Here is a 26,484-nt window from a genome sequence, read left to right on the forward strand (position 1 = left end):
GTCAGCATCATTAATGCAGTCTTAATATAATAATAATATAAAATGTTGTACAATTTAAATAAATGTAAACTAAATATTATATAACATTTATATTTAAGTAGCAAAATATTTTAAAGCATTTTTGTTTTTGTCTGTCAAAAACAAACGGATGTCCACTGAACACTGAAAAAATACTTACAAATATGACACTTGATTCCAGGTGTTTGCCGTTTCTTTGCAATTATTGTGACATTTAACACAGAATTTTTTTTAAAATATTATTATAATTTAAAACAGCATTTTTTCTATGTAAATATTTGTTAAATCATAATTTATTTCTGTGATGAATTTTCAGCATCATTACTCCAGTCTTCAGTGTCACATGATCATCAGAAATCATTCTAATATGCTGATTTGCTGCTCAAGAAACATTTCTGATTATTATCAGTGTTGAAAACAGTTGGGCTGCCCAATATTTTTGCAGAAACTGATGCATTTTATTTTTCAGGATTCACAGATGAGTAGAAAGTTCAAAAGAACCGCATTTATTTGAAGTAGAAATCTTTTGTAGCATTTTAAATGTCTGTACTGTCACTTTTGATCAGTTTTAATGTGTTCTGGCTGAATAAAATGTGTGTATGAGCTATTTAGATTGATGTTTTGACATTGTGTTTGTGTTTACCTAAAAAACGAAACTAAAGGTTTGATTTTCTAGAGGATTTTTTTTTTTTTATTCAGAAAAGCCACTTTAAGCCACTTTAAAAAGTATGGAAGAAATTGTATTAAATTATATATTTTTTTTAGTTGGTTTGGCATATTTTAATTACAAACACAAGTTTACACGTGTGTCTCTTTTGCTAAATAAATGTAATTAAATGTAATTGTCTGACTGTCAGTGTTGTTCTGATAGCGCCATCTGCTGGTGACTGTGAGCAGATGCAATGAGTTTTTCTCTTCAAACTCATTTAAGATATCACATTTACAGTAGTGTGTACAAGAGACACATTTATTCTGCAAATGGAAAAATAATTCATCTAAAGCTATCATGAACATGTCCTGGATTTTTTAATAAGCTGAATTTTGTAAAACATGGTTAAGTGTTAAGCAAGGTACTAGTTTAAACATTAACCCCCGGTTTCACAGACATGGCTTAAGCCTAGTCCTAGACTAAAATGTAAGTCTGAGCTGTTTCAACTGAAATAAACTTGCACTGACTGATCTTAAAAATATATCAGTGCCTTTTTTTGTTTTAAGATGCACACCAGTAATGTTTTTTTCTAAGCATGTTTATAAAAATTACTTAAATGTCCTAATTGATCTATGGCCTAATCCTGGTTTAATCTAAACCCTGTCTGTGAAACCGGGCCAAAATGTCTAAACACTAGCACATGTATTAAATCATAAAATAATAATAAAATAAAGAATTAAAGTATTTAAAACAGGGTTCCTACAAGGTGCTTAAAGTACTTGAATTTAACTTTTTATTTTAATTTAAGGCTTGTGAAACCCTTGAAAATAGTTTCCTGAAGGGATGCTTGAAACGTGCTTGAATTATTGAAAGACAATGAGCATAATTCATTCAAAAAAACATACTTTTTTGCTTGTTTAATTTAATGTTGTATCTGATTCAAACTTGTGGCTTTCGAACGTTCATTTCAAAAGATGGGTGATGGGTGAAACTGAGCTTTTCGAAACTCAGAATCAGTTCAACCATTGTGCTGCAAAATGATTCATTTTTTCGTGAATCATTTGATACAGTTTGGGACTTCAAAGTGCGTATCGCAGGTTAAATCATTTAATTTAGATCGGAACTTCGCAAGTTAAATGATTCGAGATCCGCACTTTGAGTCCTGATTTGAAATGATGGTTCGTGAATCATTATTCAGATCTGGAGTGTGGATGGCTATATTTTTTTGCTTTAGATCTAAACTGTAGCGGGTTTGTGAATCATTTGATTCAGATCGGTACTATAAAGCTTGCAAATTATTTGATAGAGGTCGGAACTTTGTGTATCGCTCATCATTTGATTCACATCAAAACTTCGGAGCAGGTTCGCGAATCATTTGATTCAGACCAAAACTGCGGAGCAGGCTCAAGAGTCATTTCACGAGTTAAATGATTTGTGATCTGCACTCCGAGTCCTGATTTGAAATGATGGTTCACAAATCATTATTCAGATCTGGAATTTTAAGTACCGATCGCAATATTTTTGTTTTAGATCTAAACTTTGCTGTGGGTTTGTGAAACATTTGATTCAGATCGGTACAACAAAGCGGGTCCGCGAATCATTTGATTTAGGTTGGAACTTTGAGTATCACTAATCATTTGATTCACATCGAAACTTCGGAGTGGGTTTGCAAATCATTTGATTCAGATCGAAACTTCGGAGCAGATTTGCGAACCATTTGATTCAGATCGAAACTTCGGAACGGGTTTGCAAATCATTTGATTCAGATCGAAACTTCGGAGTGGGTTTGCAAATCATTTGATTCAGATCGAAACTTCGGAGCAGATTTGTGAACCATTTGATTCAGATCGAAACTTCGGAGTGGGTTTGCAAATCATTTGATTCAGATCGAAACTTCGGAGTGGGTTTGCAAATCATTTGATTCAGATCGAAACTTCGGAGCAGATTTGTGAACCATTTGATTCAGATCGAAACTTCGGAGTGGGTTTGCAAATCATTTGATTCAGATCGAAACTTCGGAGCAGATTTGCGAACCATTTGATTCAGATCGAAACTTCGGAACGGGTTTGCAAATCATTTGATTCAGATCGAAACTTCGGAGTGGGTTTGCAAATCATTTGATTCACATCGAAACTTCGGAGTGGGTTTGCAAATCATTTGATTCAGATCGAAACTTCGGAGCAGATTTGTGAACCATTTGATTCAGATCGAAACTTCGGAAAGGATTTGCAAATCATTTGATTCACATCGAAACTTCGGAGTGGGTTTGCAAATCATTTGATTCAGATCGAAACTTCAGAGCAGATTTGTGAACCATTTGATTCAGATCGAAACTTCGGAACGGGTTTGCAAATCATTTGATTCAGATCGAAACTTCGGACCGGGTTCATAAATCATTTGATTCAGATCGAAACTTCGGAGTGGATTTGCGAATCATTTGATTCATATCGAAACTTTGGAGCGGGTTTGCAAATCATTTGATTCAGATCGAAACTTCGGAGCAGATTTGCGAACCATTTGATTCAGATCGAAACTTCGGACCGGGTTCACAAATCATTTGATTCAGATCGAAACTTCGGAGTGGATTTGCGAACCATTTGATTCAGATCGAAACTTTGGAACGGGTTTGCAAATTATTTGATTCAGATCGAAACTTCGGACCGGGTTCACAAATCATTTGATTCAGATCGAAACTTCGGGGGGATTCGCGAACCATTTGATTCAGATCAAAACTTTGGAACGGGTTCGCAAATCATTTGATTCAGATCGAAACTTTGGAACGGATTCGCGAATCATTTGATTCAGATCGAAACTTCGGAGCGGGTTCGCGAATCATTTGATTCAGATCAAAACTTCAGAGCGGGTTCGCGAATCATTTGATTCAGATCCAATCTTCGGAGCGGATTCGCGAATCATTTGATTCAGATTGAAACTTCGGAGCGGGTTCGTGAATTTTTTGGTGAGTTAAACGATTCTTGATCCACGCTTCCCGCTCCAAGTCCTGATTTGAAATGATGGTGCGCAAATTTTTATTCAGATCTGGAATTTTGAGTGCGGATCGCTATGTTTTTGGTTTAGATCTAAACTTTGTAGCGGGTTTGCGAATCATTTGATTCAGATCAAAACTTTGGATCGGGTTTGTGAATTATTTCGCAAGTTAAACGATTTGCGATCCACATTCCGAGTCCTGATTTGAAATGAGGGTTTTATTATTCTGAGCCAAAATTTAAACACTATCTCTTCCTAGAGCTTTCAACCTTGAACCACCAAACTCAGCCCAGACCTTCATACCCGGGTTGCTATATCTTTTCAGATTGATCTGGATTATGGCTTTCGTAAACCAGACTGTCAAAACCACCAAAAATCCCATAGACGGAATGTACAAATGAGCCGTTGAGACCCATTCAAACTCATCTAATGTTTCAATGTCATGATTAATCAGACTGGATTCAATAGCGAGTGAACAATGCCGTTTATTAAAGAAAATGGCAGACAGCCACGCCCACACACAACCAGAACACACACACACAGCCATACACAGAGAGAGAATGAACCTGTGAACCCATGAACCGTGACAGTACCCCTCCTCCTAGGAGCGCCTCCTGGCGCTCCCAGGCGAGCCTACCCCTCGAATGTAATCATCGATAAGGGAGTGATCCAGTATGTCCCTAGCCGGGCCCCAACTTCTCTCCTCCGGACCGTAACCTTCCCAGTCCACCAAGTACTGGAATCCGCGTCCCCTCCATCTGGAGTCCAGAATAAGATTTACCAAATAGGTGGGTTCCCTGTCTACGAGACGCGGCGGTGGGGGAACCGGAGTAGGCGGATTAATAGGTGAGTGAAAAACAGGCTTCAGTTTGGAAACATGGAACACGGAATGAATTCTCCTGTACGCTGGAGGAAGTTTGAAGCGGACTGCCACTGGACTAATGATCTTGGTGACAGTGAACGGGCCGATGAATTTAGGAGCTAATTTGTTAGAAACGGAGCGGAGCAGAATGTCCTTAGAAGAAAGCCACACTTTTTGACCAACGACGTAGACGGGAGGCTTGGACTGGTGGCGATTGGCCTGAGCCTTAGTGCGCGCTCTCACCCGGAGGAGAGTCTCTCGGGCTCTTCTCCAGGTGCGACGGCACCTCTAGACGAAAGCGTGAACAGAGGGGACTGCGACTTCGGATTCCAAACTAGGAAAAATAGGTGGCTGGTAACCTAAGCTACACTGAAACGGGGAAAGGCCTGTGGATGTTACTGGTAACGAGTTGTGTGCGTATTCCACCCATGAGAGTTGCTGGCTCCAAGAGGACGGATTCTGTATAACCAAACATCGCAACACTCTCTCGAGGTCCTGATTGGCCCGCTCGGTCTGGCCGTAGCTCTGTGAATGGAAACCAGAGGATAGACTGACACTCGCCCCTCAGTAATCAACAAAACTCATTCCAAAATTTGGAAATAAACTGGGGCTCCCTGTCGGGAACCACGTCATTCGGGAGGCCATGAATGCGAAAAACGTGATCAACTACAGTAACCGCTGTCTCCTTGGCAAAGTTTATTTGGGCAAGGGAATGAAATGAGCCACCTTCAAGAACCGGTCCACTACGGTTAAAACAACCATATTTCCCTGGGAGGCTGGGAGGGCAGTTACGAAATCTAGCGCGATGTGGGGCCAGGGTCTCGAAGTGACTGACAGCGGTTGAAGTAACCCCTCTGGAGGTCGATTGGAAGTCTTACCACGGGCGCAAACCGAGCAGGCCAAAACAAAAGCCCGGATGTCATGAGCCATGGAGCGCCACCAGAACCGTTGTTTAACCAGAAAACTAGTACGATGAACTCCTGGATGACAAGCCACGTTGGAACAATGATCCCACCGTATAACGTCGTATAACCGTACTCCCTCCGGCACAAATAATCGACCCGGTGGGCACTCCGGCGGAGGCGTTACCCCTTCTAAGGCCGTGGGGACCCTTGACTCGATCTCCCAAGAGAGAGTGGAAATTACAAGACTCTCCGGTATAATGCTCTCGGGAGAGGGTCGGTGTTCGGAATGGTCAAAAATACGAGACAAAGAATTGGGTTTGATGTTCTTAGAACCCGGGCAGTATGAAATTGTAAAATCGAAACGACTGAAAAAAAGTGCCCACCGAGCCTGCCTGGAGTTGAGTCGTTTAGCTAATCTAATATACTCTTCTTGAGGTCAGTCCAAACGATAAAGGGTACCCCCGAGCCCTCTAACCAATGACGCCACTCCTTCAACGTTAACTTGACTGCCAGCAACTCCCTGTTACCAATATCATAATTACGTTCGGCGGTAGACAAACGACAAGAGAAAAAAGCACAGGGATGCATTCTGTCGTCCGAAGCCGCACGCTGGGAAAGTACCGCACCTACCCCCACCTCTGAAGCGACGACCTCCACCACAAACTGACATGTGGGATCAGGGGCCACGAGAAACGGAGCCAAAACGAAGCGGCTCTTTAGGTTGGTGAATGCAGAATCGGCTGCGCTAGACCACCTGAACGTAGTCTTGGCGGAGGTCAAAGCGATCAGAGGCGAGGCTAGTTGGCTGAAATTGCGAATGAAACACCGGTAGAAATTGGCGAACCCCAGAAACCTCTGCAGGGCCTTGCTGGAATCTGGGGTTGGCCAATCCACCACAGCCTTAACCTTGTCGGGATCCATACACACTCCCTCGGACGAGATGATGTACCCCAAAAATGGAACCAACTGTGCATGAAAGACGCACTTCTCCGCCTTGAAAAAAGCCCATTCTCTAGTAGCCTCTGGAGCACCCGCCTGACGTGCTGAACATGTTCCTGGAGAGAAGAAGAAAAAAATCTATATGTCGTCCAGGTAGACATAAATGAACTGATCTACCATATCTCTCAGCACGTCATTAAAGAGTGCCTGAAAGACTGCGGGGGAGTTGGACAACCCGAAGGGCATGACCAGATATTCGAAGTGGCCCCTGGGGTTATTAAATGCAGTCTTCCACTTATCCCCCTTCCGAATACGGACCAAATGGTAAGCGCTGCGTAAGTCCAATTTGGTAAAAATGGAAGCTCCCTGCAACTGCTCGAAGGCTGAAGACATCAATTCTTTACCGTGATATTGTTCAGCCCTCGGTAGTCAATACATGGTCGCAATAATCCATCCTTCTTACCCACAAAAAAACCCTGCCCCGGCGGGAGAAGAGGAAGGGCGGATGAACCCCGCTGCTAGAGAATCAGAAATATATCTCTCCATTGCCTCCCTCTCAGGAGCAGACAATGAGTATAACTTGCCCTTAGGCGGAGACGTACCTGGCACTAGATCTATAGCACAGTCATAGGGACGATGAGGAGGAAGAGAAGCAGCCCTGGACTTACTGAACACTTCCTTCAGGTCAAGATACTCCTTGATTTTCATCTGCTAGAACATGTTTGTAAATTGCTAATCGTACTAGAATAATGCTAATCATGCCAGAAACATGCTAGTATCTTGTTAATCATGCTAGAATCATGATACTAACCTGCTAATCATACTACATTTATGCTAGTGACATGCTAATCATGTCAGAAACATGCTAGTAACATGTTAGAATTATAATAGTATCTTGCTTATAATGTTTTTACCTTGCTAACAATGTTAGAATCATGTTAGTACATTGCTAATCATGTTAAAATAATGCTAGTACCTTGTTAATCATAATAGCAACATGCTACAAACATGCAAAACATGCTACTAACTTGTTAATCATGGTAACATGCTAGTAATTCCCTAGCAACCACCCAAAGTACCTTAGCAACCACATAGCAACACCCTAGCAACCAACCCAGGTACCTTAGCAACCACATAGAAACACCCTAGCAGCCACCTGGGTACCTTAACATCCACATAGCAACACCCTAGCAACCGCCCAGAGTATCCTAGCAACCAACCCAGGTACCCTAGCAACCACCCTGGGTACCCCTTCAACCACATAGCAACACCCTAGCAATGCTAGCAACTTGCTAAGTCATGCTAACAACATGTTAAAACATGTTAACAAAAAGCTTTGACCCTGTTTGCTTGCCATCTACTGTCTAAACTTCAAGCTTTTGAAACTACTTATTTAAAACTACTTTAACTTTTTGGCTAGGCTTTTTAAAGCAAACTTTACTCATCTACAAACCTTACTCATCTAGTTTCTAAATGAAATATTTATTTGTTAAAGAATCCTTCACAAATAAACGGGAGATTCCAGACCAGGTTTGGTGAAACTACTCTAATTATTTCTGCCGTCAGGATCCTTCAGATCTCCTTTAGTATCTTTATTAGCAGCTGCCTGTATGGTGCGGTGTGTTAGATAAGATTTTAACAATAATTGTAGTTCCACTGGATTGTAAAAGTGATTTTGGGCCTGTCCTAACCGTAAGTTCACAGGTAAAACAGAAGATCTCTATTAGATCAAAGAGCACAGTATATCAGCATCTGATAGTTATTAGTTTAGCAATCAAAGATAAGCGCTGTAAAAACTTGAGCAAGGACAAACTGTTCTTAAAATACTACAACGCGTTCAGTACCACAAATGATGCAGATAACACACGTGTAGGCCTGGGCGATATGGACAAAACATTATCATAATATGATTTTTCATATCAGTCAATATCGATAATTATATCACAATAAAATATAGATCTTTATTTATTTATTTCAGTGAAAGATGTAAAAAAACAGACCATTAATTGAGGTTTTAAACTGCTTTTTATTGTCAGATTGTTGAATTAGGATGCAGATGTAAATTTATGCTCATTATCAAAAACAGTTACATCTGTACAAAATGGTAATTTTTCATATGGTGAAATTTAATGAATCTGACTTCGAGTTTTTATTAAAATGAATCATTGGTTTTCTATAGTAGCATGCATTTCAATCTTGATAACCACAGTTAAAACCACATATAGCACCTCAATACCATGGTAAAAATATAACAATATGGTTTCTAGGCATTTGTTAAAAAAATAGCCGAAATACAATTAGAATAAATGCACAAACGCTAAAGCTTAACTACCAAAAATACTGTAATTCTGTTTAATAAATGTCAACATTAATAATTTAATAAAATAAACAGTTATATTGAACATTTATCAAACTCTGGTTATCATTGTATTGACAAAATTATATCTGTATAATTATCATTGTTTTATTGCAAAGTAATTTTATTTCTTTATCCCGTTAATACATGCTAATTTAATAAAATAAAAAAACATATGGGACACTTATCAAAATGTTGTTATCATTGTATTGGCGAAAATTATATGTGAATTCGTGCAGCCTCTGGTTTCATTTGGTTTTCATCTGGTTTTCATTCTCCAGTTATTTTAACAGTTTTCCAGACATAAACTTGTATTTGTTGCCATATTATTTAAATTTATTATCATAACACATTGGTTTGAAGAACAAATATTTTTACCACACTTTACTGTTCCAGCATAAACAGTTAAATAAGGCAAACAGTGACAATCATGTCATTAAAAACAACCATTGTTATTTAATACATAAGTTTTATATATATATATACATGGCAGAAAGACTTGTGAGTATATTACACAAATCCAATATCTGACGTCTTTAAAGTTAAATGTTATCCATAAAATAGGAACTTCATTTGATCGCAGCCTCAATGTTCCATTCAATCTATGCAATTGTATTCACACTTAATTCTTTTTCATAAATGCTGTCCTCTTCTTTGGTTTCCTTGTCATTTGAGCAACATTTCCACACAGCTCGGATGATGGCGACTCCTGGGATGCTAAGACAGGGAATGCCAGCTAGGATGAAGATGACGGCGCTGATCCAGCTAGGATACGTGACTTTGTTAAGAGTGGGAAAAGTGTCCTGTTAAGACAGAGAGGAGCTTAGTCTTCACATATTAGTACATCAACACCTTGATTTAGGTCAGAACTTCGGAGCGGGTTGGCGAACGGCTTGATTAAGGTCAGAACTTCGGAGCGGGTTGGCGAACGGCTTGATTTAGGTCAGAACTTCGGAGCGGGTTGGCGAACGGCTTGATTTAGGTCAGAACTTCGGAGCGGGTTGGCGAACGGCTTGATTTAGGTCAGAACTTCGGAGCGGGTTGGCGAACGGCTTGATTTAGGTCAGAACTTCGGAGCGGGTTGGCGAACGGCTTGATTTAGGTCAGAACTTCGGAGCGGGTTGGCGAACGGCTTGATTTAGGTCAGTACTTCGGAGCGGGTTGGCGAACGGCTTGATTTAGGTCAGAACTTCTGAGCGGGTTGGCGAACGGCTTGATTTAGGTCAGAACTTCGGAGCGGGTTGGCGAACGGCTTGATTTAGGTCAGAACTTCGGAGCGGGTTGGCGAACGGCTTGATTTAGGTCAGTACTTTGGAGCGGGTTGGCGAACGGCTTGATTTAGGTCAGTACTTCGGAGCGGGTTGGCGAACGGCTTGATTTAGGTCAGAACTTCGGAGCGGGTTGGCGAACGGCTTGATTTAGGTCAGTACTTCGGAGCGGGTTGGCGAACGGCTTGATTTAGGTCAGAACTTCGGAGCGGGTTGGCGAACGGCTTGATTTAGGTCAGAACTTCGGAGCGGGTTGGCGAACGGCTTGATTTAGGTCAGAACTTCGGAGCGGGTTGGCGAACGGCTTGATTTAGGTCAGAACTTCGGAGCGGGTTGGCGAACGGCTTGATTTAGGTCAGTACTTCGGAGCGGGTTGGCGAACGGCTTGATTTAGGTCAGAACTTCGGAGCGGGTTGGCGAACGGCTTGATTTAGGTCAGTACTTCGGAGCGGGTTGGCGAACGGCTTGATTTAGGTCAGAACTTCGGAGCGGGTTGGCGAACGGCTTGATTTAGGTCAGAACTTCGGAGCGGGTTGGCGAACGGCTTGATTTAGGTCAGTACTTTGGAGAGGGTTGGCGAACGGCTTGATTTAGGTCAGTACTTCGGAGCGGGTTGGCGAACGGCTTGATTTAGGTCAGAACTTCGGAGCGGGTTGGCGAACGGCTTGATTTAGGTCAGTACTTCGGAGCGGGTTGGCGAACGGCTTGATTTAGGTCAGAACTTCGGAGCGGGTTGGCGAACGGCTTGATTTAGGTCAGAACTTTGGAGCGGGTTGGCGAACGGCTTGATTTTGAGACTTCACCTCTTTCAGGCAGTTTTATATTATTATTTATATATTACAAATCAAATATTTTAGAAATAAGATGAAAGTAGCAATGTAAAAATGTGTAGTATGTGCACATAGTCCCATGCATACCGATTCAGGGTCCCACACGCTGTAGGTCAGCTCTTGGCTAACTTTAGTGACAAAGTAGAAGATCAGAATGACCAGGATGATGATGGGGCTGAGGAACCGCCACGTTATCTGCCAGAAGATGTTTGGCTTGTGTCCCACCATGAACTCAAGGTCTCTGTTAAACCTGGAGAATAAAGAGTGAAAACTTGCTTAAAAAATATCTGAAGCAAACATCTATCCAAACACAAGCTGTTACTATTTATTGCATGGAATTAGTGCATGAATCAGAACAGAAACTGGGAAAAAAAAGGAAACATAAATGGCTTTAATTTCATGTTGGTTTTTACCTGTCAATCCCATAGACGTAAACCACAGCGATCAGCTCGCAGAAGGCAATTACCAGCAGAGGAATAGAGCCGGCGTAGCCATCAAACAGAGCCAACCAGTAGTTACCAGACGACTGGACGAATACAAGTGCCGCCACGAAGGAAATGACACACGTCAGACCTGAAAAACACCAGCAGGTCAACAGATGTTCTTCTGTTGTAATTGGAAGCCATTTTTGTTTTATCTGTTTACCAGTGAAGATTTCTTTAGGCCACTTTTTTGGCAGCAGGTTGAGGTCCTGCAGGGGCACCACGACTCCCTCAATGTTCCCAAACATGGTGGACAATCCCAGACAGAAGAGCATGATGAAGAACAGCACCGACCACAGAGGAGAGATAGGCATCTTAGTGATGGCCTCAGTGAACACGATGAAGGCCAGACCGGTTCCCTCGACTCCCTGAAACCAAACGCAGGTCATATGTTCATCTGGAGATCTTTACTTGGCTTCTGGAATATTTGTATTGAACATGGAAGATTAGTAATGTGTGGATTGTGCAGTACCTCGCTGAGGAACGTCTGCATGTTGCAGGTCTTCAGGTTGAGCTCCTGAAAGATGGCTGGTGCTGTGCTGTTGAGATGCTGAATGAAACTGTCGTAGTTGCTCTCAGTGATGTTTCCCTCCGGCAGATCGAACGTGTTCAGCAGTATCAGGATGTTACTGCCGGAAAGTATAGTACATTGAGATGACGCTACTGTTCAAACATTTAGGGTCAGTAAGAGTTTCTGAAAGAGTCTCTTCTGCTCACCAATACTTTTTATTTGATCGAAAATACAGTAATATAGTGAAATAAGATTACAATTTTAAAAAGCTGTTTTCTGTGAATATATTGTTAAATGTAATTAAGTTGGCTTGAGAAAGACAACTTACTGATCTGCTATTTAAACATATTATTCTTTTTCTGAGACTAACATTTTTGACTGTAACTCCTAGAGCTTTAACTCTACAAACTCAGCCCAGATCTTCAGGCTGTTCTCACTCGAGTGTGCTATATTTTTTTTTTAACTGATCAGACTTACGGTTTTCTTAAAAATTATTAAACGATTAAAACTTGCTAGCAACATGCTAGTAACATGTTAATCATGCTCTCAACATCTTAGTTACGAATCATGGTAGATGGTAATCATGCTAAAGCATGCTAACAACATGCTAGTAACTTACTAATTACACTAGAAACATGTTATCCACATGTTAATCATACTGAAAACTGAAGCTTCAATCATGAAGTTACATGTTAGAAAGTTAAATCATGTTAGAAACATGCAACATGGTAGTAACTTGTTTATTTTGCTACAATCATGTCATAAACATGTTAACAATATGCTAGTGGCATGCTAATTATGCTTGAAACATGCTAGTTACTTGTTAATCATGTTAAACATGTTAGCAACATGCTAATCATGTTAGAAAATTTTTATCATGCTAATAATGCTAAAAACATGCTTACAAAATGCTAATCATGATAGAAACATGCTAGTACTAATGTAAAACAAATAATGTAAGTAATGTTAAAGACATGTTAACATGTTAATCATGCTAGAAGCTTGCTAACAAAATGCTAGTGGCATGTTAATCAGGTTAATCTAACGACATGCTAGTAACTTGTTAATCATGCTAGAAACATGATAACATGCTGGTGGCATGCTAATCATGCTAGAAACATTTTAAAACATGCTAACTTTATGTTAATCATGTTAGAAACATGTTAACAACATGTCAACTACATGTTAATCATGCTAACAACCTGTTAACATCATGTTAATCATGATAGAAACATGTGAACAACATACTAGTGGCATGCTAATCATGCTAGTAACTTGTTAATCATGTTAAAAACATGATGGTGACTAGCTTGTGATAGTGACTAGTAACTTGTTACTAGTTGCATGTTAGAAAGTTCATTCATGTTAGAAATATGCAACATGGTAGTAACTTGTTTATGCTAAAACACGTTTAGAACATGCTAATCATGATATAAACATTAACAACATGCTAGTGGCATGCTAATTATGCTAGAAACGTGTTAGTTATTTGTTAATCATGTTAAACATGTTAGCAGCATGCTAATCATGTTAGAAAAATGTTAACAACATAACCATGGTAGAAACATGTTAACGTCATGCTAATAATGCTAAAAACATGCTTACAAAATGTACTAAACCGAAGGACATACTGTACCTCTCCAGACATGTGTCGTACTTCTCAGTAGCTCTGAAGCCGATGATGGAGTAAATGACGGTTGCGGAGTAGACGGACGTCAGACCGTTGATGATGGATATGGTGACGGCATCTTGCTCACAGTTATTGCTGATGGAAAAATAATAATTTTACTCAAAATATCAACAACATAAGCTGCAGTATGTGAGCTCTTTTCCAAAACCTAGTGAGCTGCCTATGTACAGTGGTGTGAAAAAGTTTTGGCCCCCTTCCTGTTTTTATTTATTTTTTTTTGCATGTTTGTCACACTTTTAAAACATAACTGTGGTTTATCACACCTGAGTTCAGTTTCTCTAGCCACACCCAGGCCTGATTACTGCCACACCTGTTTGCAATCAAGAAATCACTTAAATAGGACCTGCCTGATAAAGTGAAGTAGAACAAAAGATCCTCAAAACTACACATCATGTTGAGATATAAAGAAATTCGAGAACAAATAAGAAAAAGAGAGTAATTGAGATCTATCAGTCTGGAAAAGGTTATAAAGCCATTTCTAAAGCTTTGGGTCTCCAGCGAACCACAGTGAGAGCCATAATCCACAAATGGCCAAAACATGGAACAGTGGTGAACCTTCTCGGGAGTGGTCAGCTAACCAAAATTACCCAAAGAGCACAGCGACGACTCATCCAAGAGGTCACAAAAGACCCCACAACAACATCTAAAGAACTGCAGGCCTCTCTAGCCTCAGTTAAGGTCAGTATTTGTGATTCCACCATAAGAAAGAGACTGGGCAAAAATGGCCTGCATGGCAGAGTTCCAAGACGAAAACCGCTGCTGAGCAAAAAGAACATAAAGGCTCGTCTCAGTTTTGCCGGAGCACATCTTGATGATCCCCAAGACTTTTGGGAAAAAACACTGTGGACTGACGAGACAAAAGTTGAACTTTTTGGAAAGTGTGTGTCCCATTACATCTGGTGTAAAAGTAACACAGCATTTCAGAAAAAGAACATCATACCAACAGTAAAATCTGGTGGTGGTAGAGTGATGGTCTGGGGCTGTTTTGCTGCTTCTGGACCTGGAAGACTTGCTGTGATAAATGGAACCATGAATTCTGCTGTCTACCAAAAAATCCTTAAGGACAATGTCCAGCCATCTGTTGGTGACCTCAAGCTGAAGCGAACTTGGGTTCTGCAGCAGGACAATAATCCAAAACACACCAGCAAATCCACCTCTGAATGGCTGAAGAAAAACAAAATGAAGACTTTGGAGTGGCCTAGTCAAAGTCCTGACCTGAATCCTATTGAGATGCTGTGGCATGAACTTAAAAAGGCAGTTCATGCTGGAAATCCCTCCAATGTGGCTGAATTACAACAATTCTGCTAGGATGAGTGGGCCGAAATTCCTGCACAGCGCTGTAACAGACTCATTGCAAGTTATCGCAAACAATTGCAGTTGTTGCTGCTAAGGGTGGCCCAACCAGTTATTAAGTTTAGGGGGCAAACACTTTTTCACACAGCGCCATGTGAGTTTGGATTTTGTTTTCCCTTCATAATAAAAAACTTAATTCAAAAACTGCATGTTGTGTTTACTTGTGTTATCTTTGATTATTATTTACGTTCGTTTGATGATCTGAAGCATTAAAGTGTGACACATGCAAAACAAAAACAAAAAATCAGGAAGGGGCCAACACTTTTTCACACCACTCTAGGTAACATCTTAAGGCGTCATAGAGGCTTTCTTGGCCAGTACTAAAACAGTACTAAAATATGAATGTTTGTATGTTTTGTAGCTTGTGTTTCAGATGACTTACTGGACCGAGTTGTAGCTGGAGAAGGAGATGAGTCCTCCAAACGCCAGAGAGAAGGAGAAGAGCACCTGAGCTCCAGCGTCTAGCCACGTGGTTGGGTTGATCAGCTCATTCACCTTCAAGAGAAAAGCAGACCCATCAGAGCTGCTGGGGTTCAGTGAGTTAATACACACACACACACAGGGTTAACCAGTGAACATACGTCTGGAGTGAAGAGGAACTTGATTCCATTCACAGATCCTTTCAGCGTTAGCGCTCGTATCAGAAAGATGGTGAGAACCAAGTATGGTAACGTGGACGTGATGTACACAGCCTGAGAAGAGAAGGGGATGATAGATTTACAGGCTATTCCACTGCGCTCACATTCATTTCTACAGTGCATATCAAAAAATACACATTGACTCACTAAAATAACTAATGCAATTAAATTAATGTAAATTGAAATATTACTGAAGTAGTACTGAAGTTGAAGTACTAAAATTGCATAAATAAATAAATAAATTAAAGCTAAATGGGGAAAAATATATAGTATTTTAAAATGAGAAATGTTGCCTTCAGACCTAATTGAATTAAGTTGAAAGGCTCAAACTACAATAAATAAATGTAAAAAACAATTAAATTAAATGGAAATTTACCATAGGGTACATAACAAATTTATGAAACTTACACCAAAATTAAAAATATTGCTTTGAGAATTAATTAAAAGAATATAGAATATTTGTTGTACTAAAACTGAAATAAATTAAAGCAATTTAATTAAAATAAATATAAATATTTTTACAAAATATAAAAAAAAATTCATCTAAATTTGGAATTGTTGATTTGAGAATTAACTTACATTAACAGTAGTACTACCACTACAGTGAATAAATTAAAGCAATTAAATTAAAATAAATAGAAATATTTTTACAAAAACAAAATTACAAAACTTACACTAAAATTAGAATTGTTGATTTGAGAATTAACTTAAATAAAATAGATTAGTTGTAGTACTAAAACGGCATTAAATACATTTAAAAAGCAATTCAATTAAATTCTGATTTAGTAATTCTAATAATAATTATTTAATATTTCTGATAAAATATGTTTTACAATAGAATGCGTAACAAAATTAGAAATGTTGATATGAAAACCGGTTTAAGAGCACTTAAATAAGATAATTAGAATTTTATTCAGATTAATTCAGTTCAATGTTGATTCATGTAAGATCAATAACAGTGTCAAATGACAAATGTCAATGTTTTGTATAAGTTATGTAGATGTTAAATGTGTCATAGAATGGAATACTGTATTTACCTTGGCATAGTTGAATAATAACAGTTCAGTACATGGACATGACATACCATGAGTCTCAAACACCACCATTTATAAATATATAAATCTAGTGTTTGCAAAACACCACTGAAAAATAGGCTAATCCTAACCTAACACAGACTATTACGTAATAGTCTCTGGATCATTAATAGTCACGCCCCCAACATTTGCATAGACCAATCATCAGAAGTTCTGCAGCTAGGCTATTGTGGAAAAACAAAGTGAGGACAATAGCGAAAATGGCAGATCTCAGGAATAAATGTTATGTAATGTTATGCGTATTCTACACCAGAGCGCTACACATGTAACGAGCCTGATGCTAAACTCGTGCTCAGGACAGATGGACATTGCTGTGTACAAAGGTAAAAAACGATATAAATACTGTTCAGTTTCTCACAAAAAACGATCGTTTCGTGTCTTAGGACATCAATGTATCGTCACGAGCCACAGGGTGTAATTTGGATTTGTCTGTGCATGTTTTTGTTTACTTTTAAAGGTCTGGTGCCCATTAGGGATGCAACAATACAGTTAGTCCACGGTTCAATACGTACCTCGGTTTTTAACCACGGTTTTCGGTTCGGTTCGGTTCTGATCTCTTGCCACTTCAGTGTGTTTTTTTTTGGAACAAATTAAAAAAATACTCCTGTAAACATCTGCACACTAGATAAAGTGTGGTTTAGTATATGTCTGCTTAATTTTTCTTTTGAGAGAGGTATAATTTTTTTAGATTTTTACGCGAAATAGAATGGGTTTCATTCATACTGGATGCCAGAGGGCGCACTTGTGCAAAAACAAAACAAAACACATATGCATCAAAGAAGTAGCGCTAATAACAATCCGTTCCAGCTTCTCTAATATGGATAAAAGCATCGCTAATGCTGTAACTTATTAAAAACAAGATATAACGGTAAACGTTTTGAATGATGAAATCTAAGGACAATAAACACTCGTCTGCAATAATATATGGTTTATCTCTGTTCTTCAAGCCATCTAGGGTATTTTCATAAGCCATTGCTAATCGACATACATTGAATACGAGTATAGAATTTATCGTCTGCTTCATTCTGTGATGAGAATCCACATCTGATCACAACATAAAGAAGTTATTTCAAACACTCGACTGATGTTGTGAATTAAAAACAAGTTATAATGTTTTTGTAACTTGTTTTTATAAATTTTGTTGGACAACAGGTTTAGAAAGGCTTATCATTGCATGTCATTAGAATGGAAGATGCTCTGCGTGTTGCGTTATTTATTTTTTTCAAATATAAGAGGGGGAGCGTTTCTCATTTCAGCACATGAAATCGTGGGCAAACATACAGCAAATTTCAAGAGAAATAAAAGGAAGGAAGATATTTAGATTCAGAACCGAAAAACCGCAATTCACAAGCGCGTATTGAACCGTGGATGTCGTACCGAACGGTTCGATATTATATTGAGTATTGTGACATCCCTAGTGCCCATCCACTGCCATTATATGACTGACAGACTGCCCTGTTTTTAGCTAAAAATGTTTGTTTGTGTTCTGCTGAAGAAACAAAGTCACCTACATCTTGGATGCCCTGGGGGTAAGCAGATAAACATCACATTTTCATTTTTGTGTGAACTATCCCTTTAAAATATTGTATCAAAGCATTCTATGGCACCTTTAAGATAAAACATTGTTAAAGTAACATTTATGTATTTTATTCATATTTAACATGGGTTCTCATCTCACTGAGAAAACATTCTTAGAACAATGTTCTTGGAGTATTTTCATGATGATGTGTTCTACTTGATGAACGTTCTGAAAACATTCTCTGAACATCTTTATGATTTTACTGATATTTGCTGAATGTTAACGCTTGTGGAATATTGCAAAAAAAATTAAAGAATGTTAGAAAATGAGTTAAGTTTTGTTGTGCTAACCTTTTAAATAATGTTCTGTTCACAACAAGAGCACTGAACCGTTTTAGAAACATTATAAATCAGTGTTTGCACAGTGTTTTGTGTTGAAGGTGGGTCTGTGGTTACCTTCCCGGTGGTCTCGATGCCTCTGATGCAGCAGACGTAGAGAACGGTCCAAGCGCAGAACAGACACAGCACCAGCCACCACTGCAGACCGCCAGAGTCCTCGATCGCTGCTGAGCTGTTCAGAGTCTCTCTGTACCAGAAATAATCCACCGGAGAACTGCGCGCGCATTCCGGCTCCAGACCTGCACCAGAGACATCCATCAGAAGTACTCTTATTTGATATGGGTTTGGTCAATTGAAATGATATAATATACACTACCGTTCAAAAGTTTGGGGTCAGTAAGACTTGTAATAGTCTTTAAAGAAGTCTCTTCTGCTCATCAAGGCTGCATTTATTTGTTTAAAAATACAGAAAAAAAACAGTAATATTGCAAAATGTTTTTACAATATAAAATAATGTTTTTTATTTTAACATACTTTAAAATAGAATTTATTCCTGTAATGAAAAGCTGAATTTTTATCAGCTGTTACTCCAGTCTTAAGTGTCACATGATCCTTCAGAAATCATTCTAATATGCTGATTTATTATTAGAATGATCAATGTTGGGTAATATCAACAGTTGTGCTGCCAAATATTTTTTGGAACCTGATTTTTTTTTTTTTTTTTTTCAGGATTCTTTCATGAATAATAAGTTTAAAAACTATATTATATTAAACTATAATATATTAAAAAAATATATATTTTTATAACAGTGTAAATTATTTATTAACTTTTTAATAAACTTTTAATTGTTAACTTAATACATCCTTGGTGAATAAAAGTATTCATTTCTTTAAAAAAAAAAAACCCAAACTTTTAAACGGTAGCGTATATTGTGTTTATTTCAGTTCGAGTCATTTTAATACTTCAACTGAAAATTTAAATTATTTTCTTGCAACATTCCTAATTTTAACATTTGGGTTTTTATGAAAGCATGTTTTTAACATGATTAGTATGTCGTTAACATGTTGCTAATCATGTTTTAGCATGTTTCTAACATGGTTGGCATGTTGCTAGTCTGTTTCTAGAATGTTTAACATGATTAGCATGTTTTTAGAATGTTTTGCTAATCATGTTTGAGCATGTGTTTAGCATGGTTAACATGTTGCTAGAATGATTAGCATGCTGTTAATGTGTTGATAATCATGTTTCTAACCCGATTAGCATGTTGTTAATGTGTTGCTAACTGTTTTGTGATTAGTCTGTTACTAGCCTGTTTTAACATGATCAACATGCTGTTAACATGTTTTTAGCATGATTAGCATGTGTCTATCAAGTTGTTAACATGACCAGCATGTTTCTAGCATGGTTAAAATGATAAACATGTTGTTAGCATGTTAATGCGATTAGCGTGTTGCTATCATGTTGTTAGCCCGTTTCTAACATGTTAGCATGTTAATGCGATTAGCGTGTTGCTATCATGTTGTTATCCTTTTTTTGACATGTTAACATGTTAATGCGATTAACGTGTTGCTATCATGTTGTTAGCCTTTTTTGACATGTTAGCATGTTAATGCGATTAGCGTGTTATGTTGTTAGCCCTTTTCTGACATGTTAACATGTTAATGCGATTAGCGTGTTGCTATCATGTTGTTAGCCCATTTCTGACATGTTAGCATGCTAATGCGATTAACGTGTTGCTATCATGTTGTTAGCCCGTTTCTGACCGTTTTTGACATGTTAGCATGTTAATGCAATTAGCGTGTTGTTATGTTGTTAGCCCATTTCTGACATGTTAGCATGTTAATGCGATTAGCGTGTTGCTATCATGTTGTTAGCCCGTTTCTGACATGTTAGCATGTTAATGCGATTAGCGTGTTGCTATCATGTTGTTAGCCCGTTTCTGACATGTTAGCATGCTAATGCCATTAACGTGTTGCTATCATGTTGTTAGCCCGTTTTTAACATGTTAGCATGTTAATGCGATTAGCATGTTGCTATCATGTTGTTAGCCTTTTTTAACATGGTAGCATGTTAATGCGATTAGCGTGTTATCATGTTGTTAGCTCGTTTCTGACATGTTAGCATGTTAATGCGATTAGCGTGTTGCTATCATGTTGTTAGCCCGTTTCTGACCGTTTTTGACATGTTAGCATGTTAATGCGATTAGCGTGTTGCTATCATGTTGTTAACCCATTTTTGACATGTTAGCATGCTAATGCGATTAGCGTATTGCTATCATGTTGTTAGCCTTTTTTTGACATGTTAGCATGTTAATGCAATAAGCGTGTTGCTATCATGTTGTTAGCTTTTTTTGACATGATAGCATGTTAATGCGATTAGCGTGTTGCTATCATGTTGTTAGCCCGTTTTTAACATGTTAGCATTTCAATGCGATTAGCATGTTGCTATTATGTTGTTAGCCTGTTTTTTGAGCATGGATGTGATATAATACCAAGATCATAGGTTCGAATCCCAGGGAAAGTGAGAACTAATGAAAATTTATACATTGAATTCAAGTGGCTTTGTGAATAGCTTTAACCATTATTCATAAAAGCTTCAAGTGAACGATTTGAATAGTTTGGTTATCAATAACACTGATTTTGATGTGATGCTGCAGGTTTACCCGTCCTGTTGGCGTTAACGGGACACTGACTCCATGGCAGCGGGTCCTGCAGTGAGTTGAAGAAGTACCACATGACCCAGGCCATGATGGTGTTATAGTACATCCCCACGATGAAGGACGCCAGCATTGACGCTATACCTGAGAGAAAACACACGGAAGAAGGTCTGGTTTCTGAGCATCTGAAGTGATTCCTGCAGGTGGTCTTTCAGGAGTCAAGGTCATTTCCCAGATAGTTGTCAGTCAGCGAGGGGTTTATGGGTTTGTGACTCACCCACTCCAGTCAGATACGGGTTGATGGATCTCCAGACGCCGACGCTGCCCTTCCTCAGTCTCTGGCCGACGGCAAACTCCAGATGAAGCAGTGGGATTCCCTCCAGAACCAGGAGAATCAGGAACGGGATCATAAACGCTCCTAAAAACCAACAGCAGGTGCAGCAAACACACTAACATTAGAGCGGATTATGCTAAAACACTCTGCTTGCATTCAGAGATTTTTAGGAATTCTTGTAAGATTAAAGAATTTGCGAGAAATTGTGATATTAATGTCTACAAATGTTTAATCTTGTGTATTACTTTTCATTTATTTTATTTAGCAGACACTTTTATCCAAAGCATCTTACAATAAAGGAACATGTATTTATTTATTTTTATTTTTATTTATTATTTACATTTCTGCATTTGTCAGATGTTTTTGTTTAGACGTGTTTATCCAAAGCAACCTACAATAGAGGAATATTTATTTATTCATCTGTTTTAAATTTTTTGTTTATGTCTGTCTGTCTGTCTGTCTATATATCTTTCTCTTTTTTTACATGTATGCATGCATGCATTTAGCAGATGCTTCTATTCAAAGCAACTGACATACAGTATATGTGTATATATATATATATATATATATATATATATATATATATATATATATACACACACACACTTTGAATTAATATTTTAGTAATATTTTTATCTGGTATTCACATTTATGCATTATGTCCACAATTGTCATTTTATTAGTTTTATTTTATATCAATATTTCTCATTTTAACACTGAAGATTTTCATTTAATATTTATTTATTTATTTTTATTTTATTTCACCATTTTAATCTTTTAAGTTTTTCATCTAATTTCATGTGATTTTATTTTATCAATACATTAATTTTAACATTTAATATTAAATATGTTTATTTATTTTATTGATTATTAATATTTTACTCTTTTATCAGGTATTCACATTTATGCATTATGCCCACAATTATCATTTTATTTGTTTTATTTTATAACAATATTTCTCATTTTAACACTGAAGATTTTTATTTAATATTTATATATTTTTTTATTTCACCATTTTAAACTTTTAAGTTTTTCATCTAATAGTTAGATTTTATTTTATTAACACTTTAATTTTAACATTTAACATTTAAATATATTTATTTAATTATTTATTTATTTTCACTTTAAATATTAATATTTTACTGTTTTATCAGGTATTTACATTTATGCATTTTGTCCACAATTCTCATTTTATAGTTTTTATATAGTAATGTTTATATCAACATTTCTAATTTTATCAGTTTTTATCTAATATTTATATTTAAGTTTATGTCTTATTTAAGTTTATGTATTTTAACATTTATACATAACATTCATATATTATTATATATAATATAATATAATATAATATAATATAATATAATATAATATAATATAATATAATATAATATTATATTATATTTTGTTTAATATGTTGCTTTGTATTATTTGTTTTATTTCTAAATTCATCACTGAAGATTTTCATTTTAGTTTGTAATATATTTTATTTTATATTAACATTTTAACAATTCATTTTATATCAACTTTTATAATTTTAACATTTAAGGTTTTAATATAATATTTATATTTTATTTTATACGTTGTATAAAATATACGTTGTATATACGCTTTATGCCTTGTATTGTTTGTTTTATTTTATATCAACATTTCTAAATTTAACACTGAAGATTATATTAACACACTTATATTTATTTATATTTTTATTTCATTTCATTTCAGCATTTAAAGTTTTTCATCTAATAGATTTTGTTTGATCAACATTTTAATTTTAACATTTTTTTTTTTTTATCACACTTTCAATATTAATATTTTACTCTTCCATCAGGTATTTACATTTATACATTTGGCAAATACTTTTATCCAAAGTGACTTAAGTGGGTAATAACCAATTCTTTGTATTTATACTTACATTTTCTTACTGAATTACAATATAATACAATTATAATAATTTTAGAGAATCGTCAAATTTAAGATTTTAGCTTTAAAATTATTTTTGTGTCAGCATTTTAACATTTAATTATATATTAACCTTTATAATTTTAACATGTTAGGTTTTAATACAATATTTAAACTTTTTTCATTTTAATGTTTCTTTGTATTAATTGTTTTATTTTATATCAACATTTCTAATTTGAACACTCAAGATTTTCATTAAATATTTATATTAAATAAATATTTAATATTTATATTTATTAATGGTTATCATTAATATTCATTTCATTACATCATTTTAATGTTTTAAGTTTTCTATCTAATAGTTTAATTTTAACATTAAATGTATTTATTTATATTTTACTCTCTTATCAGGTATTAATATTTATGCATTTGGCAAATATTTTTTTCCAAAGTGACTTAAATTGGTAATAACCAATTTATTGTATTTTTATATATACATTTTTAATGAATTATAATATAATACAATTATAATAATTTTAGAGAATCTTCATATTTAAGATTTTAGCTTTAAGGTGTTTTTTCCTCCCAAAATAAGTGATTTTTGACACCACTTTGTTGGATCCTCTCAGGTTATTTAATGACTACATGAATATTTAATTGCTTTACATTAACCTTATTACTCAGAAGTTGCAGAAACTGCTGAGACTAACTAAAGGTACTTTAAAAGCCAGTTACATAAAAAGGTAAATTGGTCTAATTAGAGATTGAAAAGTAAGTCTATTATGCCTTAATGAAGTTCTACTTGGTCAAACTAGTTTTAAATCATTACACAGGGTTTCTGTGGCTCCTAAAATGACTTCAATCTGAGCAGAAAAACTCAATTTAATAAAGTTGTGGCATTAAAAGTTGAAGTGCAATCAAAAAATTGATCTTTCTCAGTATCTGTCTTGTTTTCCAGTCTTGCTCAATTAAATGCATGTATGTTTAAAACAGGGAATCCTCAAATTTAGGAGCTTTAAGGTGATCTTTCTTTCTAAAATAAGTAATTTTAGACATTTCTTTATTGGATCCTCTCTGGTTGTTTAATGCCTACAGGAATATTTTATTGCTATACATTAACCTTATTACTCATTGATACTAATCTCTGGCCCAGTTGCAGAAACTGCTGAGACTAAATAAAGGTACTTTAAAAGTCAGTAATAAAAAGGTAAATTGGTCTAATTAGAGATTGAAAAGTAAGCGTATTATGCCTCAATTAAGTTCTTCCAGAGCAGGAAGTCTCAATTCAATAAAGCTGTGCCATTAAAAGTTGAAGTGCAATCAAAGAATGTATATCTTTCTCAGTATCTGTCTTGTTTTCCAGTCTTGCTCAATTAAATGCATGCATGTTCAAAACAAGAACAAAATCTATCATGTCTATCCTTGTGTAATTTTACTGTTTTATCATGTATTTGCATTTGGCAATACTTTTATATACATTTAATGAACTTAATGAATTATTATTATAATACAGTTATGATAATTTTAGGGAATCCTCAAATTTAACAGCTTTAAGGTGATCTTTCTTTCTAAAATAAGTGATTTCTTTGTTGGATCCTCTCAGGTTATTTAATGACTTCCGGAATATTTAATTTCTATACATTAATCTTATTACTCAGAAGTTGCAGAAACTGCCTTAGACTAACTAAAGGTACTTTAAAAGTCAGTTACATAAAAAGGTAAATTGGTCTAATTAGAGATTGAAAAGTAAGTCTATTACGCCTTAATGAAGTTCTACTTGGTCAAACTAGTTTTAAATCATTACACAGGGTTGCTGTGGCTCTTAAAATGACTTAAATCTGAGAAGAAAGTCTCAATTTAATAAAGTTTTGGCATTAAAAGTTGAAGTGCAATCAAAAAAAATGATATCTTTCTCAGTATCTGTCTTGTTTTCCAGTCTTGCTCAATTAAATGCATGTATGTTCAAAACAAGAACAATCAATCATGTCTATCGTTGTGTAATTTTACTCTTTTATCAGGTATTTGCATTTGACAATACTTTTATATACATTTAATGAACTTAATGAATTATTATTATAAAACAGTTATGATAATTTTAGGGAATCCTCAAATTTAAGCGCTTTTAAGGTGATTTTTCTTTCTAAAATAAGTGATTTCTTTGGTGGATCCTCTCAGTTTATTTAATGACATTAATACATTAACCTTATTACCCATTGATACTAATCTCTTACCCAGTTGAAGAAACTGCTGAGACTAACTAAAGGTACTTTAAAAAGTTCATTAATGCCTTAATGAAGTTCTTCCAGAGCAGAAAGTCTCAATTTAATAAAGTTGTGCCACTAAAAGTTGAAGTGCAATCAAAAAATTGATATCTTTCTCATCTATCATGTCTTGCATGTGCTGTTTAACTGCTCAACATTTATATTGCATTTCAAAAGAAATGATTAACAAGTAAAGCAATATTTAGAGAGAGTAATTGGTAGCTACTAATTGATTATTTACCCAACACTGTCCATAATGAGTTTGATTAGGAAATCAATTCTGCTTCATGCAACAGCTATCGTGAGTTCCTCATCTGTTTGTCCTCCTCACCTCCTCCGTGGCTCTGGCAGAGGTATGGGAACCTCCAGACGTTCCCCAGCCCCACACAGAAGCCCACACAGGTCAGCATATATTGGGTTTTGTTGTCCCACTGCAGCCGCTCTCCAGCCTCCTCCACCTCCAGCTTCTCCAGCTCTTCGTGAGACGGGATCCGGTCATCCAGACCTGGGTTGGGGAGCTTCAGCTTCAGCCTCATGTCTCACGTCTTTGTCTTTCAGGACTGAGCTCCTCAGGGAAGTGCTGGAGATAGTGTGAGATGTGATAGTAAGGGGGATCTCGTTATTAATGACCTTTAGCACACCGTCTCGGGACGTTTTAACTGTTCTGTCAGCAAGATAAAGGCCAGGATGAAAGATGAATCTCTCCTGCTGCTGGTTAATGTGTAATGTTGACTCACGCCTGGGTTATTTCTGACTGTCAGACGCTGGAAACCAATCAAGTAAATAGTTTCAATTATTCTGTTCTAGTGTCATTCAGAGAACTTCCAATTGACCAAATGCACGAATGACTTGCTTGTTTAGTCAAGCCAGCTCAGTCATTTCCGGTCAACTGTAGT

At 36.5% G+C, this 26,484-nt stretch overlaps 2 protein-coding genes across 2 annotated transcripts in view; both read right to left on the bottom strand.

Annotated features, from left to right (window-relative positions):
• Positions 1-26,484, bottom strand: part of LOC141289185 (sodium-dependent neutral amino acid transporter B(0)AT1-like) — an 88,005-nt gene that overhangs the window by 32,875 nt on the left and 28,646 nt on the right. The gene's annotated exons all lie outside the window — the stretch shown is intronic.
• LOC141289259 (sodium-dependent neutral amino acid transporter B(0)AT1-like) lies at positions 8,368-26,263 on the bottom strand. The gene is made up of 12 exons (XM_073821353.1): positions 25,920-26,263; positions 21,375-21,515; positions 21,104-21,241; positions 18,558-18,739; positions 15,433-15,543; positions 15,234-15,346; positions 13,445-13,573; positions 11,770-11,926; positions 11,461-11,665; positions 11,229-11,388; positions 10,903-11,065; positions 8,368-9,520 (listed from the first exon to the last, which is right to left on the bottom strand). The coding sequence occupies exons 1-12, from the start codon at positions 26,122-26,124 to the stop codon at positions 9,320-9,322; spliced, it is 1,905 nt and encodes a 634-aa protein (XP_073677454.1). The 5' UTR covers positions 26,125-26,263; the 3' UTR covers positions 8,368-9,319.

This window comes from Garra rufa, chromosome 17, assembly GCF_049309525.1.
Source record: "Garra rufa chromosome 17, GarRuf1.0, whole genome shotgun sequence".
Classification (NCBI taxonomy): Eukaryota; Metazoa; Chordata; class Actinopteri; order Cypriniformes; family Cyprinidae; genus Garra; species Garra rufa.

Coding starts and splice junctions, on each gene's coding strand:
- LOC141289259 (XM_073821353.1), bottom strand. CDS start 26,124: ATGAGGCTGAAGCTGAAGCTCCCCAACCCAGGTCTGGATGACCGGATC. Junction 13,574..15,233: donor TCCAGCTACAACTCGGTCCA/GTAAGTCATCTG, acceptor TTTTTCCATCAG/CAATAACTGTGAGCAAGATG. Junction 11,066..11,228: donor TACGTCTATGGGATTGACAG/GTAAAAACCAAC, acceptor TTTATTCTCCAG/GTTTAACAGAGACCTTGAGT.